The sequence below is a fragment of the Macaca mulatta genome, chromosome 4, assembly GCF_049350105.2.
Source record: "Macaca mulatta isolate MMU2019108-1 chromosome 4, T2T-MMU8v2.0, whole genome shotgun sequence".
In the NCBI taxonomy this organism is placed as follows: Eukaryota; Metazoa; Chordata; class Mammalia; order Primates; family Cercopithecidae; genus Macaca; species Macaca mulatta.
The window spans coordinates 85,268,509-85,287,136 of NC_133409.1; the positions used below are offsets into that span (position 1 = coordinate 85,268,509).

At 31.8% G+C, this 18,628-nt stretch overlaps 1 protein-coding gene across 2 annotated transcripts in view; it reads left to right on the forward strand.

Annotated features, from left to right (window-relative positions):
* The window catches only part of ASCC3 (activating signal cointegrator 1 complex subunit 3), a 372,277-nt gene that overhangs the window by 273,102 nt on the left and 80,547 nt on the right, over positions 1-18,628 (forward strand). For both annotated transcript variants that reach the window (XM_078001240.1, XM_015136988.3), the window contains 4 exons: positions 3,520-3,657; positions 3,748-3,868; positions 4,913-5,045; positions 8,676-8,801. In XM_078001240.1, the coding sequence (XP_077857366.1) occupies positions 3,520-3,657; positions 3,748-3,868; positions 4,913-5,045; positions 8,676-8,801 (518 nt within the window). The remainder of the gene's footprint in view (positions 1-3,519; positions 3,658-3,747; positions 3,869-4,912; positions 5,046-8,675; positions 8,802-18,628) is intronic.

An 18,628-nucleotide genomic window follows, 5' to 3' on the forward strand; every position in this document is an offset into this window, starting at 1 on the left:
GAAAGTATATTCTTTATTATTCAAAATCACTGGATCTTTCTATTTGAAATATACTCAGTTGTATAAATGAATTGAGTGTTATATTAGGACTATATTACTTTATATAAAGAATTAAATGTGATAATCTTTGTAAAGTGATAAACACAATGCCTGGCATATTATAAGTGCTCAACAAATTATATCTATTATTATGTTTTAAAGTTTAATTATCCTGAGTTTCTGAATACTTTTGCTTGTCTTATGATGTTTTGATCAAGATGGAACTTATTTTTAAGTACAGTAACAAAGATGTATATAATCCAAAAAATTATATTTTCAAATTTGTATAGGCCGTCCTAGTAGTATTTTGTGCTTAATGATTAACAGCTATAAATTTTGCTTTTTATGATGTTCAAATAATTTGGAATTCATCCAGAGAAACCATGTAATAAATGAAGTTGTGTGTGTGTGTGATTGTCTTCATGAGGATGTTAAGTCTTTGCCAGTTGGGATAAGCAAGTAGCTCTCTTTACTGCATTGATTTATGTGAAAGTGGGGGCTAGGAGATTGAGAAACAGTTAGCCTTCCCTGGTGCAAAAGGCAGGATATTAATGCCTCACCAGACCTTCTGCCACAGGATTCTTTAGCTTTCCTATGGCAAATGATACATTACTGTTTGGGTGTGATTGGCATTGCCATGGGGCACCATAAATTACACAAGTTATACTTATGTAAGTTTAAAAGTGAAAAAAAAAATTTCTCAAACTAATTATTAGAACAAGGACACCAGTGAATTAGTTTCTTGTAGTGTAAATTGAAGATATTTTATGCTGTGAACTATTGAACAAAAAATGGGTAATAAGTTGTCAAATGAGAATACCTAACATGTAGTTTATGAGACTAGACAAGCACCTTTCCTTATATCATGCATTTGTGTCAGCTTACATATCCTGTGCTAATTTTAAGGTAAAGTGGATTCATATTAATACATTTCTATATTCCTCCATAACAGTTCATAAAGTAAATAATACAAGAATACTAGGTGGCCAAACAGAATGAACTACTTATACATGAACTATTTATACATTACATTCAGTTCAGTGAAAGTTGATAAATAACATTTCTTATGTGTATGTCACTAAAATATCACCTAGTTTGTATAGTACTTTTAAAATACATTAGTAATTACTATAAAGCTAAACTTTATAGTCCTATTTTATGGATTATTATAAGTGTAAAACAGCTTGCTTCCACTTTAAAAAAAACCGAGAAAATTTTTCTGACTAGTGAAAATAAAATGAACAACAAAGCAGTTGGAATGTTTCGTTATATGGATATTTTGGTCATACATTTTTACTAAACTGCAGCAGCAGCGATAGTTTCTCAAGCTGGGGATTTTGTGATCTACTTACTGATTTATGCACAGAAAAGATATTAAGTGTATTGCAAACATACTTATGTACACATATTAGAGGGTGCTAATAGAAGAAAAAAAGGAAATAAGATCTGAAGAAATTGTTACTTTTTTATACTTCTATCTTAGGCATATAAAAATTATACATTTACTATTTCCAAGTTACTTCTTCCCTGTTACTTACTGTTGGATTGTGGTGGTGAAACTTTAGAGATGTATCCTTCTTTTCAGTGCTCGTGTCTTCTCAGATCACTTGGTCTTTACATCATTCTCCTCATGGAGTTTCCCAGAAAGCACTTCCTTATACTGTGCCTTATGTTATCCTCTGCTTCAAGGACAGAGAACTATCTGAAACAAAGAAACTGGGCTTTCTTTTTTTCTTCTTCTTTTTTTGTGAGACAGAATCTAGCTCTGTTGCCTAGGCTGGAATACACTGGCATGATCTAAGCTCGCTGCAACCTCTACATCCCAGTTCAAGCGATTCTCCTGTCTCAGCCTCCTGAGTAGCTAGGGGTACAGGCATGCACCACCATGCCCAGCTAATTTTTGTATTTTTGATAGAGATGAAATTTCTCCATGTTGGCCAGGCTAGTCTCGATCTCCTGACCTCAAACCTCACATGATCCACCCGCCTCGGCCTCCCAAAGTGCTGGGATTATAGGTTGGAGCCACCACACCCAGCCACAACTATTTAGTTCTTTACAAGAAATTTTGTAAGAAAATAAGATTTGCTCTTTCAAATTTGTGTTAGTTTAAGTATTTTCCATATAGAATGGAAAGTGATAGAATATTCAGAGAGCATTTATACAACATGAATTTCAAAAACCATTTAGACATATGACAGCTTAGTGAGCTAAACTGAGGCTGGAAATGTTTAAAAATGTAAAAATTATAATGTATAAAAATTGTGAATATAATACATGGAGCGTTTAAAGTAAGATGAGGAATTATTTTACCTATATTGCTGGAATAATTGGTTAATTATTTAGGAAAAATAAACTTAGATTTCTACCATGGTTTCTATACAAAAATAAATTACAAGAGAATTATTTAAATTTAAAAAATAAAACTATAACAGAAGTTGAAGAAATGGGGAAGTATGTATGTATATATTTAGGAAAAGTTTTCTGAGCAACAAAACATAAGAGATCAATTTGCAATTTTAGGTCTATAAAGTTAAAGCATAATTAAAATGAAGTGCAAATAAAAAACTGGGGGCAAAAATATTTATAGCATATGATGGACAAGGGGTTAATACCATTAATATATTAAAAAAGATCACAAGCCAATTAGAAAAAAAAAGACTATCACATCGACTTAAAAAATTAAAAGGTAAATTATAAAAGAAAACAGCCAATAATTATAAAAAGCGTTTAGCTATACTATTGATCAAAGATAAGAAGTAAACAAAAATACACCAGTTATAGTGTTTTGAGAATATAGTAACATTGAGATGCTAATATATTTATAGTTGTGTGCCTCTCTGGAAAACAATTTTTAAATAGGTATATGTATCCTTTTATCATTACTACATTTACATATAGGATTAATAATAGTATTTACTATTATAGTGCTTTAGGGAAGGTTAGATGCATGTATAAGATTACTGTTATTATTTCAAATTTAGAGTTAAAGAATCAGGCCCAGTAAGTTTATGTGACTTGTTCAGGGCTGATAAGTTCTGTAAGAAAGCATAAATTGGAACAATTTATTTCTGTCTGCAAGGATTATGGCTGATTTTTTACGATTTTTTGGTCTGTATTTTCAAAATTTTTGGCATTGAACTTCAAAAACAGTGTTTTTTATAATAAGAGATGAACAGAGACACTGAAATATTCCATCCTTTTTAATGGTTGTTACTCATTAAAGGACATACCATTTATCTACAGATTTTTTCTCGATGCATAAAAATAAGATGAATAACTTTTAAACTTTAGTGTGTTTAGAGTGTATATTCTCACCAAGTAGATATTATTTTCAGTTAATTGAACTTTAATCATAACTGTACATGGGACATATATTTTCATGTCCACATAACATAAAAAACAAAATTAATCAAATATAATCTTAATATGAAAATTTTAAAGTTATACATCTCCATCTTGTAATTCTGTTTTTATTTGCAGATGGAGAACATCATTGCAACAGTAAGAGATTCTAACCTCAAGCTGACACTTGCTTTCGGAATAGGAATGCATCATGCTGGACTACATGAGAGGGACCGAAAAACAGTGGAGGAACTATTTGTAAACTGCAAAGTTCAGGTACTTTTTTTCCTCCAATGAACACATATTTAAATGTAACTTAAAAATTATATTTTACTTAAATATAAGATATTTTATTTTGTTTTTTAGGTTCTTATTGCTACAAGCACATTAGCCTGGGGTGTAAACTTTCCAGCTCATTTAGTGATTATTAAGGGAACAGAATACTATGATGGAAAAACAAGACGTTATGTGGATTTTCCCATTACAGGTAATTTTCTTAAATTCACAGAAATACATGAAGCTCTATTTTACCCTTAGTAAATTTGAATTTGAATAAGTAATAATTTGAATTTCCACAAATTAAACTTTTGAGAATTGGTCACATTTAAACAGATGATAAGCAATTATAGACTTTTTGTTTCCAGTTAAAATATTATACAAAATACTGCTGCTGTATTTACTTTTACTTACACAAAAGTAGGAAAATAATAAGTGGCTTAAAGTACTTATTATCAAGCAACCAAAGTTGGTTTCAAATTTATAAATAGATAGAAGTACTTCTTAGGAGCTAGTAGTGAAGTTTCTTAGTAAGTTATGACTAAGTATTACTTTGCTTAATTTTAAATATATTTCACTAGAAATGATACCTCCATGGGATTTCCAGAACCAAAGTGTTTGTTGCTGTAACTTATGCATGAAGACTCTATTAAGATACTTTAAAACATGATAAAAGCATTTTCAGTGAGTTTTAAAAGGGAAATAAACTCAATGTATATTTCCACTAAATGAATACGTGTAAAAGCTATATCATTTCTAAATCATTAGTTACCTCAGAGAGTTATGTAGGCTAAAAGGAAGAAATTTTATACTGGGGTGCAGGGAGGACAAGGCCTAAATTGGTTCATTATTCACGGGGAAAATAACCAAATGACTGCTGAAAAGATTTTTGTATATATATTTTATTTTTTACTTTTTCTTATTTAATTAAAATATTATCTATTAAACAACATTTTAAAGCATTCCACTAAAGGGAATTTTCATCTTTAAATCTATAAATGTTAAGAAAGACCCTTTCGAGGACTCAGTTTTTCATCATAGTTACGTAACTTGCTTATTTAATTATCAACTTTCTGAGTGAATTACATTAATTTAGGGAACTCAATATAGTAGTAGCCATCAACATAGCAAACATATTATGAAAATAATCTATTTCTTTTGTTATTTGGTTGATTATAGAAGCCTTCCATAATCAGTAAATATACCTTGTGCTATGTGCCACATTGTAGAAATCTCTTTGTTCTCTCTTTTAAAGATGTCCTCCAGATGATGGGGCGTGCTGGGAGGCCGCAGTTTGATGACCAAGGCAAAGCTGTAATTCTAGTTCATGACATAAAGAAAGACTTTTATAAAAAATTTCTTTATGAACCTTTCCCAGTAGAGTCAAGGTAAATCTTAATTAAATTAGTTTAAGTGGATTTATTTCATCACAAGTTAGTGTTTTTCTGGTTATATTTTATTATATAAAAATCAGTAAAACAGGTAGCTTAAAAGAATTTAATATAATGTGAAACAATATAATTATCACTTTATGACAATATTCAATTATAATTTAAATGTTAAAAATAACTTTTTAAAATAAGTAGTATAGTACAGTGTTCAGTCACATTGGCTATGAAGCCAGATGACCTGGGTGAAAATCTGAGCTCTACCATTTACTTGCTTGATCTTGAGCAAGTTAGTTAACTCCTTATTGCCTTATTGTACCTATTGTAAAATGGAGATGGTAGCAAGACCAGCTATCTCATAGAGTATTAATAATGATCAAATGCATAACGCTTAGAACAGTGTCTATCACATAATAAACCTTTAATAAAGTATTAGTTTGGTGAGGGTTTTCATAGTATGGTTATACAGTTAATAAATAAATATCCAAAATAAGGGAGCACGTAATTAATGATTTAGGCTGCTGGCTTATTTGAGAATCATCCTGTACCTCTTTTGGGACCCAGTAACCACTACCCCTTTCACAAAGTGTTCTCTTGTATTCTCAGCTGAAAATAACCTTTCTTCCCTCAGATTTTTGTATTTTTCACTTATAAACACTTACCACTTTCTACCTTTTATCATAGTCCTTTTCTATATATTGGATCTCCTTTACCATATTCTAACTGCATTGAAGACAAAACATCTGATTCATCCTGTGTATAGTTATTGGTTCTTTTTAATTTTTTATAAGTGCAAATAATGTTGATTTTAAAAACTTAGAAAGTCAGCCAGACACAGTGGCTTTCACCTGTAATCCTAGCACTTTGGAAGGCTGAGGCAGAATTGCCTGAAGCCAGGAGTTTGAGACCAGCCTGGATAACATAGATAGATCCTGTTTCTACAAAAAAGTAAAAATAAAAAAATTAGCCAGGCATGGTGTTTCATGTATGTGGTCCTGAGGCAGCAGGAGGATTGCTAGATCCCAGGAGTTTGAGGTACGGTGTGCTGCAATGCCACTGCACTCTAATTTGAGCAACAGGGTGAGACCCTATCTGCAGAAAAACAAAAGAAAAAGAAAAAAATATTAGTAATCTAAGTACTGATCTCAAGAATTTAGAAAAAAAATAGCGAATTGAACTCAAAGAAAGAAAAAGATAAAGATAAAAGTAAGAATTAATAAACTGAAAATAAACATAACTAGAGAAAAATCAGCAACACCAAAAGTTGGTTCTTTTAGAAGGATGAATAAAATTGATAAATTTTTTAGTGTAAGTATAAGGAATGGAAAAATACCACAGACTGGAATAATAATAGGATATTAACAACATAATGCAAATAATGTTTAAAATTTATATCAAATAGTAAAATTTCTTTTAAAAATCTAAGTAGTCTTTCATCTATCAAAGCAATTGAATCTGAAATTTAAAATCTTTTAGAAAGAAGTCTTCTGACCCAGAAGCTTCAATGGTGAATTCTTCATAACATTTAAGGGTGAAATAGCATCAATTGTACACAATCTCCTCCTAGTCTTAGAAAAGGGAAGAATACTTGCAGCTTGTTTTATGAGACCAGAACAACTTGGATACCAAAACCTGATAAGAAATTTACGAGACGGGAATGTAACAAACGTCTCTCATTAATATAAATGTAGAACTCCTAAACAGATAATAGTTAATCAAATCAAGCAATGTATAAAAAGATAATATATTACTACTACATGCAGTTTATTCTATAAATGCAAAGATGATTATTTGAAAAATGAGTGAATATAATTCACCATATGAACAAGAATGAGAAAAATTATATAATCATTTCATAAATGTAAAAAAATTGATGAAATTCCATACCTATTTATAATAAAACTGTTAGCAAGCAGGAGTATGAGGGAATATTCTCTAATCTGATAAAGAATATCTACAAAAAATCTATATCAAGCATCATAATTTATAAGAAGATATTGAAAGCTTTCCCTTTGAGATAGGGAATGATGTAGGGATTTTGCTTTCACTTCTTCCAGTAAGCATTGAGCCACAGGCCCAAACCACTGCAGTAAGGTAGCAAAAATAAATGGAAGTCCAAATACTCTTTTGAGAAGAAAGTGACTAGAAAAGCACAACAGGAGGGCTTCTGAGACACTTTCAATGCTTGATGTTGGTGTTGATTACACAACTGTGTTCAAATTGTAAGAATTAATTATGTTGTACCTATATAATTTATGTAATTTTATCTGTGTATACTTCAGTAAAAAGTTAACTAATTTTTTGTTTTCTACCTTGATATGACCATTATTATTTTATATATTACATAGTATTTCATAGTTTATTCATTTCTCTATTAATGTACACTTAGAGAATTTCAGTTTTCTCCTCTTGTGTATAACATTGCAGTGAAAGATTTTCTTTCCTATTCTCACATGTAAATGTTTCTCTAGCAGATCATAATGAAAAAGTGAAATTGCTGGTTCATAGTGATTGTTCAAATAGATACTACAAATTTGATCTCAAAATTGACTGTACCAATTTATAGTCTGCAACTGGTGACCTGAGACTAACATAGCAACTTTTTTAAATTCAGCTTATTATAACCAGTTTCTCATGTCCTTTGCAAAAACTATTTTTAATACATGCATATTTTTCCATGAATTATATTTTTACTTAGCTTTTTCTTTTGTTGAACATTGCTTCCTTTTTTATATTTAACATAAGAAACTAAGCTGAACATTTTGTTATACCAGTCTTTCAACACATCTGATTATCTTTGTATACTCTACAACACCTAATATATAATGTCTTATATGACTATAATATAAGTCATATATTTACAAATTAATGAAGAGAATTATTTACAAATTAATGAAGAGAATATATTTGCTCACTCTTCTGTTCTAAATAGCATCTCTTTCATGTCAACTCTCCTTTAATCTGCCTCAGTACTTATTCCATACTTACTCCATGCCCCGTACTTGTGCTCTTCCTTGCTCTGCAAGATATCCCTTCTGTTGCCTGCCCTTACTCTACCTCTCGTGGCTGTCATCATCTCCTGAAAGTCAGTAGCTTTCTTCTTGTCAGCTTGTATTCATTTTACATCTAGCAATTTATTTTCCAAAAATGATTGGTAGTGATAAGTGCCATTTATTGAGTACATACCATGTGACAGGCACTAGTGATTGCTTTGAACAAATTACTACTACTGTTAACTTAATCTGGAAAAATATTATTATAGTACTTTTGTGACATTCTCTCTAACTAGCCCACTTTTTATTCACATTTAAATGAAAATTATAAAATAGTTTTTTAAAAGAAAATGAGAACACATATATGTACTGGTGAATAATATGGGTTCACCTGAGTTAATGATACTAAGTGATTTATAGACTCATGATTAAAGTACATTGAAACCAAATTCCCACTAAATAATTTGGAATGAATTATTTATAAAGTATACAAAATTATATACTAAATTTTAAGTTATATAAAACAAATTTGTTTTTATCTTAGAACATAAAATCTGAATCTTGACTATGTGAGATAAATTTAAGTGTTTTCAGTTTAATGCTCTCGTATGTCTCCCATGTCTTGTTCACTATATAGTTTATTAGGAGTGCTCTCTGACCACTTAAATGCAGAGATTGCTGGTGGTACAATTACATCTAAGCAAGATGCATTGGATTATATCACCTGGACTTACTTTTTCCGGCGTCTTATCATGAATCCCAGGTAAGTACAAGGGCAGTTATATACCTTTCTGTTTTGCCCTGAAATAAGATATATTTGAAAGTAATAAACTCCAAATTAAGGTACATACAAAAAAGGCAGAACTTTGGAGATTCTAGGTATATAAATTTGTCTAAAGAATCAGATGATATCGCTGGTATCACAGTATATTAAAATATCAATAATTATATGCATTTATTACTTAACCTATTTTAATTACCTTAAGCCATCCTGAGGAATTTGCTCTGTAGTTGAGACATGAGATAACTGAAGTCATTAAGAAATGTGCTAAACTACATGACAGTGACTGACTTAGATGCAGTTGGAATTCAGAAAAGAGTGAGGCTTGTGAAATTATAGGTGGAAAAAAATTGTGGGACATTTATAAGTGTTAATAAGAAGATTGCAAGAGAAAATAAAATTGAGGCACGGTAGAGTGTCACTCCAGACAATATGTTAGATCTTCATTCAGCACTTACTGTTTTTCAGATGGTAAACTAAACACTGAGATGTAAAAATGAATACATGACTCCCTGTTTTTTAAGGGCTGATCTTTAGTGTGGGAAAAACACATAGAAGTCATTACAATGAAAATTATAAATCCTCTAATAGAATGATATGTAAGCCTATGAGAGTGACAGCTTCACAGAAAAGGTGACACTTCATCCAAATCTTGAATCAGGAACAGGAGTAGAAAAGGCAAAAGGCACTTGAGGCAGAATTAAATTATGTGGGCAAAAATCCTCTGGGCTTGAAAGAGTCATAAGTGTTTAGAGAATATGAAAAAGTTTAATGTAGCCAGAACCTAAGGAGAAGGGAGACAAGATTGTCTTGACTAGAAAGTGGGCCAAGAACCAGAGGCTACAAGGCCCTTATGCTGTGCTAAGGAGTTTGCATCTGATCCTAGAGGCTATGGAGAGCTTTTTTAAACATGGATTAACATTACCAAATTAGGTTTTGTTTTGTTAAATATTTGTTGCACTATGGTAGGAAGTGAACTGGGATGGAAAGACCATTACAGCAGGAAGACCAGTTAGGAAGCTACTGAATAATAGGGAAAAGATAATGAGGACCTTAGATACAGAGTGAATGGAGGAAGGGTCAGTTTTAAGGGACGTTCCAGATGTAAGTAAAAGAAAACCATTATAAAGTCTTAGAGAAGTCATGATGAAAATGTTCTTACTAAATCTTACCTACTAATACCTTAAGAAGTTTCTTTTCAGCCAACATTTTAACTTACTTAGATAGGAGTTTGAGAATATGGTGACATTTTGCCCAGTTCCCTCCACTGTTAAGGTGTCTGGGTTAGATACTAAATATTATTTGAGAACATAGCTGCAAAATTAGTGAAATAGCCATCCAGAACTGCACATTTACCACAGCAAACAAACACATTACAGGATTAGAATTGTGGAATAGACTTTACGTTTATTCTAGCCCAATCTTCTTGTTTGATATTGAAGATATGGAAGCTGGAAGCTTAAAATCACTTGTTCTAGGTCCCATTACTATTTCTTGATAAAGCCAGATCTTACGAAGTCAAGTTTTCTGACTCATAATCTACAACTCTGTGTGTGTGTGTGTGTGTGTGTGTGTCTGTAGATGGGAGTTGGCATGTAACTGTAGATATATTTATCATTTCTATCACATAAGAATCAAGGCATTTAGTGTGACAGAGCTTTGGGCTTGGAATCAACACACTGATTCTTGTTTCCTAACTGTCCTTTACTAATGGTGTGAGTCTGAGTCACTTTACTTCTCTGAGCTAGACGTTCTTCATCTGGAAAGTAACAAATAGCCTCCCTCCCTCACTGGGTCATATTGAGAATTACGTAAATGAATTAAAGCCATTCTAATTCTGTATTAATTAGAAAGAATATAATGTTGATTTTGAGCTGTTCTTCTGAACTCCCTGTCAGTTGCTTTACTTCTATACCATCCTAAAGAGTCTAGTTTAGAGACTAAGAACCTAGTCATTTTAGTCAGTTTGTCTAATTAGCACACAGAGACATAATTCTCTGAGGCCAATTTAGTACTTTAGCAAATGGTAGTTCCTTACTGAATCCACAGATACATTGCCCTTTGTGTGTATATCTCCTTTTTAAAATTTTTTTAATCGTTGAACTTTCTATTTTAAATTGCAAAAAAAAACCCCACAAAAATAATACAAAGAAGCACTGTATACCTTTTAACCAGCTTCCCCGTGTTAACATCTTACATGACATGTATAATTATCAAAATCAGGAAATTAACATTTATACAATACTATGGGCTTTATTCAGATTTCACCAGTTGTTCCGCTAATGTCCCTTTTCTGTACAAGATCCAGTTTAATACCTTGAGTACCCTGTCTAGTTCACTCTAGTCTGTGATATTTCCTCAGTCTTCTTTGTCTGTCATAACCTTGACATTTTTTAAGAGAACTGGCCAATTGTTTTGTAGAATGCCCTTCAATTTGGCTTTTGCTGGTTTCCTCATCACTAAATTCAATTATATCTATTTAGCAAGAATATTACAGAAATGATATTGTGTTCTTCTCAGGACATAATGTTAAAAGGTTCTTCTCTGCCGGTCCTATCTATATTTAAAATATCACCTTGTATGTGAAAGACCCTAAAATATGTGGCTATAATCTGCTCTCTTTCAAGTTACAATTTTATTTCTCCAGCCTTCTGAATATTGCCACATGGCCTTCCTGCCATCATTTCACTTTAACATGTCCAGAACTGAATTAATCATATTACTCTCAAAATCTTTCTCTACTCTAACTTTCTTACTTTTGTTAATATTATCGCTGCATCTGTTTACTTTGACTTAAAACCCCAAATTTACTTTTTTGATCTTCCCTCTCCTTTGCTTCCATAGTTCTGTAATTGCTTAACCTGCTTTTAGTCTTACAATTTTGCCTACTTTATAAACTGTCAGACAGTATCGATCAGAAATTAAATGTATTATATAGGGGTTGGGAACTAGATAAGGTTTAGTTAGTAGACATAGAATGCAGTAAAACTTTAAATTAAGATAATGAGTAGGAAACTGTCCAGTGTTTACATTTTTTTCAACCATGAGAGTGAGATGAGCCAGGAGCACAGTTGGAGACACGGGTCGGAATAGGGGTCCCACACACAGGGAGATGGGTAGGTATGACTCCCTGTTGCTCTGGTTACAAACTGCCTTCTATTTTATAATATTATGGTGAGAAAATTCACATGAAACTGTAATAAACAGTAGTAATGAAAGACAGAACAGGAAGTTTGGGTACACTTATCACAGTACACAAAAGATGAAATCTCAAGAGGTTCATAAATTACAGAGATTATAGTGAGCCTCTGATCCAGAGAACTTCTTGGGTATTAGCAATTTAGGATGTCTCCTGCTCACACATGGTTGTAGTCAGTGTAGTCCATGTAAATAAATGAGTATTCTTTAATTCACACCTCTTTATATATAGGAAATTTGCGGGCTGAAAGTCAGAAGGGTAAATTATCTTCATGCATTGACCAAGAACTCTTATTAGTTGTGGCAGCTGCTTTCCCTCTCATCTTGCTGCCCCAAAAAGATGGTTGAGTATCTCTCCCGCACCATCCAAGGGGCTAGTGTAGATCAAAGGAGATACTAACCCACACCATCTACATAAGAGGTTCCTCTCACTTTTGTGCTTTTGCTGTCACTCTTCTTGCCTGCAGTACCCTCCTTAGCCCTTACAGCTAGCCAAGTCTTAACAGTCTTAAAAGTCCAGTCAATATTGATAAATGTAGCTTCTATTGATTTTCAAAAGTAACAGCTTATCCACTCTTGACCATTCATATTTCATGTGCTAGTTCCTTCAGTAGCCACCTATACATATGTTGAGTTACCTGTCATTATTATTCTGAAGTAGAATCCTACGCCCAAGCTGTTGCCATGTAAGTTCATAAATGTAGAATAGGTACAGCAATAATTTGTTTTTCAGAAAAAGCTGATTAGCAACTATTAGTTTCTATTGGAAGGTAGTAGTAACATAAGTAATGACTTCTAGCCTCAAAAATCATAAAATTTACTTAAAATTATAAAGTATAAGCATTTAAAAATGAATTTTTTAATTTCTTAATTCTGTAAACATTAATGAGTACCTACTATGTTCCAGGCATCACTCTAGCCACTTTGAAGATGTATTAGTAAACTAAACAAAAACTTTTGCTGTCCTGGCACTCACGTTCTTTTAACAGAGACAGTAGATTTTAATATTATTAAAAGATAATAGATGTTTAGAAGGAAAACAGGATAAGGAAGAGTGGGAGAGCCAGAAGGTGGCCTGGGGGGAGATGGGAGATTACAATACTGTATTAAAAAGAAGGTCAGGGTGGGCCTCATTAAGGGTGCTGATATTTCAGGCAAAACTTGAAAGAGGTAAGAAAGTCGGCCACTTTCTAGGAAATAACATTTCAGACCAAGGGAACAAGAGAGATTCTAAGGCTAGCGTGTCTGGTGTATTCAAGGAATAACAAGGAAAAGATGTGGCTGAAGTAGAATAAGTGCAAGCAGGAAAGTAACAGGAGATGAGGTTGGGGATGTGGAGGGCCAGTAGTGATACAGGGCATGCATAGGTGGTCTTAGAAACTATGGTGAGGATTTTGACTTTCATTCTGGATGAAACAGGAACCATTGCAGAGTTTTGAGCAGGGGACAGACAGGATCTACTTATGCTGTAAGTCAGGTCAACTATAATAATAACTATTGATAATTATTTAAACTTCCCTGTTGTAAAATAGAAATTCTCAGATTCATTCAAACGTGATTGATATAGAAAAGCTGAAAATTAAGGATGGGCAGAAGATGTAAAGGAGAAAAAGAGAAAACAGCAGCTGCAGAATTAAAATCATACAAAACCAAATTCGAGGCAAAAAAAATACAAAGGACAGAGAAGAATGGATCATATTGGTAACAAACACAATCACTAGAAAGTTATGGTAGTTTACATATTTTCAGAGAACTAAAAATAACATCAGGTATATAAAGCAAAAACAGAAATTCAATTAAAATTATAGCCCAACTAAATTAGTCATGTTAGGAGACTTTAACACATCAAAAAGATAAGTATTTCATAAAAAAGGAGGATTTAAATAATAATACCCTTGAATTTGTATCTATAGTATCTTTGTACATATGCCTCTAATGAAATATCATTACTTACAAACACTAATGGAATATTTGTTTTGAAAAATTTACCATGAAGTAGACCACAAAGAACATCTCAACATAGAGATCATAAGGCTACATTCTCATTGTGTAATATAATAAAACCAGAAATAAAAATAAAAGGGCTGGCAAAAAAATTTAACTGCTTGGGATTATAAAACTTTTATTCTAGTAAAAGATGAAATCAAAACAAAAGGTTTAGACCACAGCTATACAAAAATAAAAATGTAATGTAATAAAACAATGAATTTAAACCAAAGCACAATTCTAATATTTATATCTTTACAGACCTAATAAAAAATGAGAATGCTTAAAAATAAAATAACCAAGCATTTATCTTAAGAAATTAGATGCAGAACAATAGCAAAACATAAATATAGGCAAGAAGTTTATAAAAATGAAAATTGGAATTAATAAGGTTGTAAACAAAAATCTGCATTGATAGTATTTATTGGGTGTCTACTATATTTGAAATGCTGTTTCAGGAGCTTAACTCATTTAGTACTGTTATGATCCCCATTTTATAAATAAAGGAAGCACAGGGAGATTAAGCAACTTGTTCCCAGTACCACAGCTCCCAAGTGACAGAGGCAACACTGGGATTCCATCCCATTCTCCATCACTGTGCTCATTGTCAGGTCCACATTCCCTGTCCACTTCTCTTTTCAGTGCTATGCTGAACACTGGGTTCTTTATGGAAACTCTGCCATACTCATTCAAATGGCCCTTTTTTATTTGATGCCCCCAAAAAAACAAATTGTCAGTTTCAATATCTAAATCTTCACATCTAGATAAAAATGGAAAAATGTGCCTAAGTAAATTTTAACAATTTATATATTTTACTTAGCTGTAGTCAAGCTCTGCCACCTTCTTTTTTGATTGACTCTTTTTTAAAATAATGCTGCTATAAATATTTGTGAGATTTTGTGTGAACATAAATTTTCTTTTAAAAAATTTTAACTGATAATTATATTATGGTGTACAATGTACTGTTTCAAAATATGTATATATTGTGAAATGAACAAATCAGGCTAATTAGCATATTGATCACCTCATATGCTTATCATTTCTTTGTAGCAAGAACATTTTAAATCTACTCTTTTTAGTAATTTTGGATTACACAATACGTTATTATTAACGATAGTTACCATGCTGTGCAGTGCATCACCAGAACTTATTCCTCCTGTCTAACTGAAACTTTATGCCCTTTGACCAGTTGCCCCTTTGCTTGCATGGCCTTCCCAACCCGCATGACCTCTAATAACTGACATTCTACTCTGTACTTCTATGAGTTTGACTTTTTTAGATTCTACATATAAGTGAGATCATACAGTATTTGTCTTTTCATACTACCTACCTTATTTCACTAGGCATAACGCTCTCTAGATTCCTCCCCCTATAGATTCATCTGTGTTGTGACTAATATAGAATTTCCTTCTTTTTTAAGTATTCCGTTGTGTATATATGTACCATATTTTTCAAATCCATTCGAATATCCATTGATGGGCACTTTATGTTGTTTCCATATCTTGGCTACTGTGAATAATGCTGCAATGAACATAGGAGTTCAGACGTCTCTTCAACATACTGATTTCAACTCCTTTGGGCATATACCCAGAACTGGGATTGCTGTATCATATGCTAGATCTATTTTTAGATTTTTAGGAACTTCCATACTGTTTTCCAAAGAGGCTGTGCTGATAATGTACATTCTTAGCAGCAATGTACAAGGATTCCCTTTTCTCCACATTCTCGTCATTGGCCCTTGCTTGTATCTTTTTATTATTGTCTATGTTAAAATCACTTTTCCCAAAAGCTGGAAGCAAACCAAGGCACAGGAAACTGGTAAATTTTTCCCACTTATTTTTAGATCTGATAAAATTTTTTTAAATGCTAAATTAATTGTCTCAAATGAAAAACTTATGTGTAGTTTTAATTTTTCCTTAATATTCCTTTTCATCCAGGACCGTAAATTGAGATTTAACTTTTCTTGGGAAGGAAGAATATGTATGCATGCATGTGTGTGTAACAAAGAGACTGAGGTTTACTTAAAAATAGAAAAGAAAGACCATTTTTATAATATAGTCATATATAGGTAAGGAACTACGACCTCATATTCCAGCTCCCTTCAGTTAATCATACTACTATAAAGTCCTCACCACAGCACACCAAAAGTAAAACTTGTATTGACAAAGATTTCAACCACTGTTCCTGAGTTGGTCACTGTATGTCTATTTATATTCTTGTTTGTGTATATTATGTATATATGCAAATATATATGCATATAAAGATAATTATGTTAATAGATATAGACACATATATATATATAACATAGGCACACATTAACTTGTTCAAATGAATATAAACACATATACTGGTGCTTTCCTAAAATATAATATATTCCAAATTGAGTTCTGGATTCAATTTGTATGTTCAGTTTTACTCTGTCTTCCCCTGAGAAAGCTTTTAAATATATCTGGGGCAAAAATGTTGTGGTAGTTTCAGCTGTTCCTGCAACCACTTTCGCTATTTGTGTCATTATTATTGCTGCATAATCTGAACATAAAAAAACATGGTGCTGTAACAAATGACTTCCCACTACTGACAGTTATAACAGCAGCATTTCAATACTGATGAAAAATTTCCCAGCAAGATATCTGGCCAGGTTTACATAAACCAAACAGGAAATGGCTGCCACTATTCACATTAAATCCAAACCATTTGGTGTAACTTTATCTATGTTTTACATTAATATAAAACCTCTTTCATTCTCAACTGGTGAAATTTCATCAGTATTAAGATTTGAAAAAGTAACTTGAGATTTCTTATGTAGTATTCTTGTTTGTCCTTTGATAAGATCTTTTAAAGGTAATTGTTGAAAAGTTTTTTAGTTTTTTATTCTTTAAATTTTATGAACTTTGTAAATTTTTATGATAGGGAGAGGTTTGTTACTACTTTTTCCCAATGGACTGCTAATAGAAGTTAGCTTGTGTAGCCCATGTGCTAGATGCTGTCAGTATCAAACTGCCTTTGACTTTCACACCTCTCAGGGGACTAGTAATTGTTGTGTTCAAACAGCCTGTAATTGTGATCCCGCTGGCTTTCTCAGTACGCTTCTGGCTATTAGAATCATTAAACAACTCAGCACCTGTTAACAGCATTGTAAATATTCAACCCTGCTTGTGTGCAGGTTGAGTCCAATATAGAGAAATCTTACAGAGCTCAGTCTCATAAATTAGAGCTTCTGACAAGTCAATTATTGTGAAACTGGGTTTCTCTGTGAAATAAATGAAATAACATGCTGACAAAAAGGTAGGCTGTCTGTTTATGGCAAAGAGAAGATAATGACTTGATGATTCAATGCAGTGAACATGAAACTACATTTTATCCTTTACCCATAATTAAACAGTTGTGAAATGTTTGTGTTTAAATAACCAGTAAATTACAAATTTTGTACTGTGGAGAGTGCAATATGAAAACAGACCTTTTTACTTAGCTGTTGCATGCTTTTTCAAGTTAGTAAAGTTATTATTAAAATTAATGACATGTAATGTTTTAAGCTAAATGCTTATAATTGTTCAGTCTAGAAGTTGCACGGTAACTAAAAAAAAGTTCACCTCATAGAAGTAAAGGCTACGTTATGCTACTAATAGAGATCATATAAATCTGTAATCTATCCCTTATATTAACTCCCAGAATTTTATGTAACCTAAAAAACTTCATTTACATTTAAATTATTTTACAGTGTCTCACAAATTGTATATCTAATTTAGATGTAACAATACCTTACTTTTATAAGGATTTGAAGATATTTTAAATGCCCTTAGAACCTCAGTCCAAATATTGACAAAGAATAGTATTTGGTAAAGATCAGTGAAGTTCAATTTACTTGAATTGAATTTTGTATTTCTTCTGTTATGCAAGTCAATAAGAATGTTGGTAACCACATTTAGAAAAAAAAAACCTGTATTAAGAATAAATAACAATGAAATGTGTATGTTTTCTGCACAAAGAAATGTGAACTTTTAGCAAGTTAGATTATGAGTAATATTTTAGTGGAGTCATCATATAATTTATTGTAATCTCAGAAACATCATTTAGGTTGATTTTTCTTTTTTTTTTTTGGCAATGTACTTTAAATGTTTAAGCAATTATTTACTCTGACTGTATTTTATCTGGATGAAAACCACAAATTTGTCTTTAAAAAGTCCCAATACACTTAAATAAACAGACTTTAGGTGGGATATTAATCCATTGAAATATATTTTGTAAACATATTAAACAAATTAAAGCAAATACAGCAAATAAAATAAGATAAATATTTAAAAGAACCTGTAATTTTTTTCAAGGTAAGTTTTTTTAATTGATAGTTTTAAGTGTTATTTGTAAATGTACCAAATTTATTCATTAAAGCATAAAATAATAAAGTTGGCATCCCAGTTATATATAGGACAATGGCTTATGGTAATCAGTAACAGCATCCATTAGTTTTCTAATGACCTACTAAATGTATAGATAAAAGTAGAATTTTAGTTTTTTTGTATTTCACGGTAATATTTTCAAAATACCTTCTTTCTGTAATGTCAGTTACATAAAGAATTGTTTGTTCCAAGATCAAGGCAGACAGATTTGGTTTAAAAAAAGAATAGTTT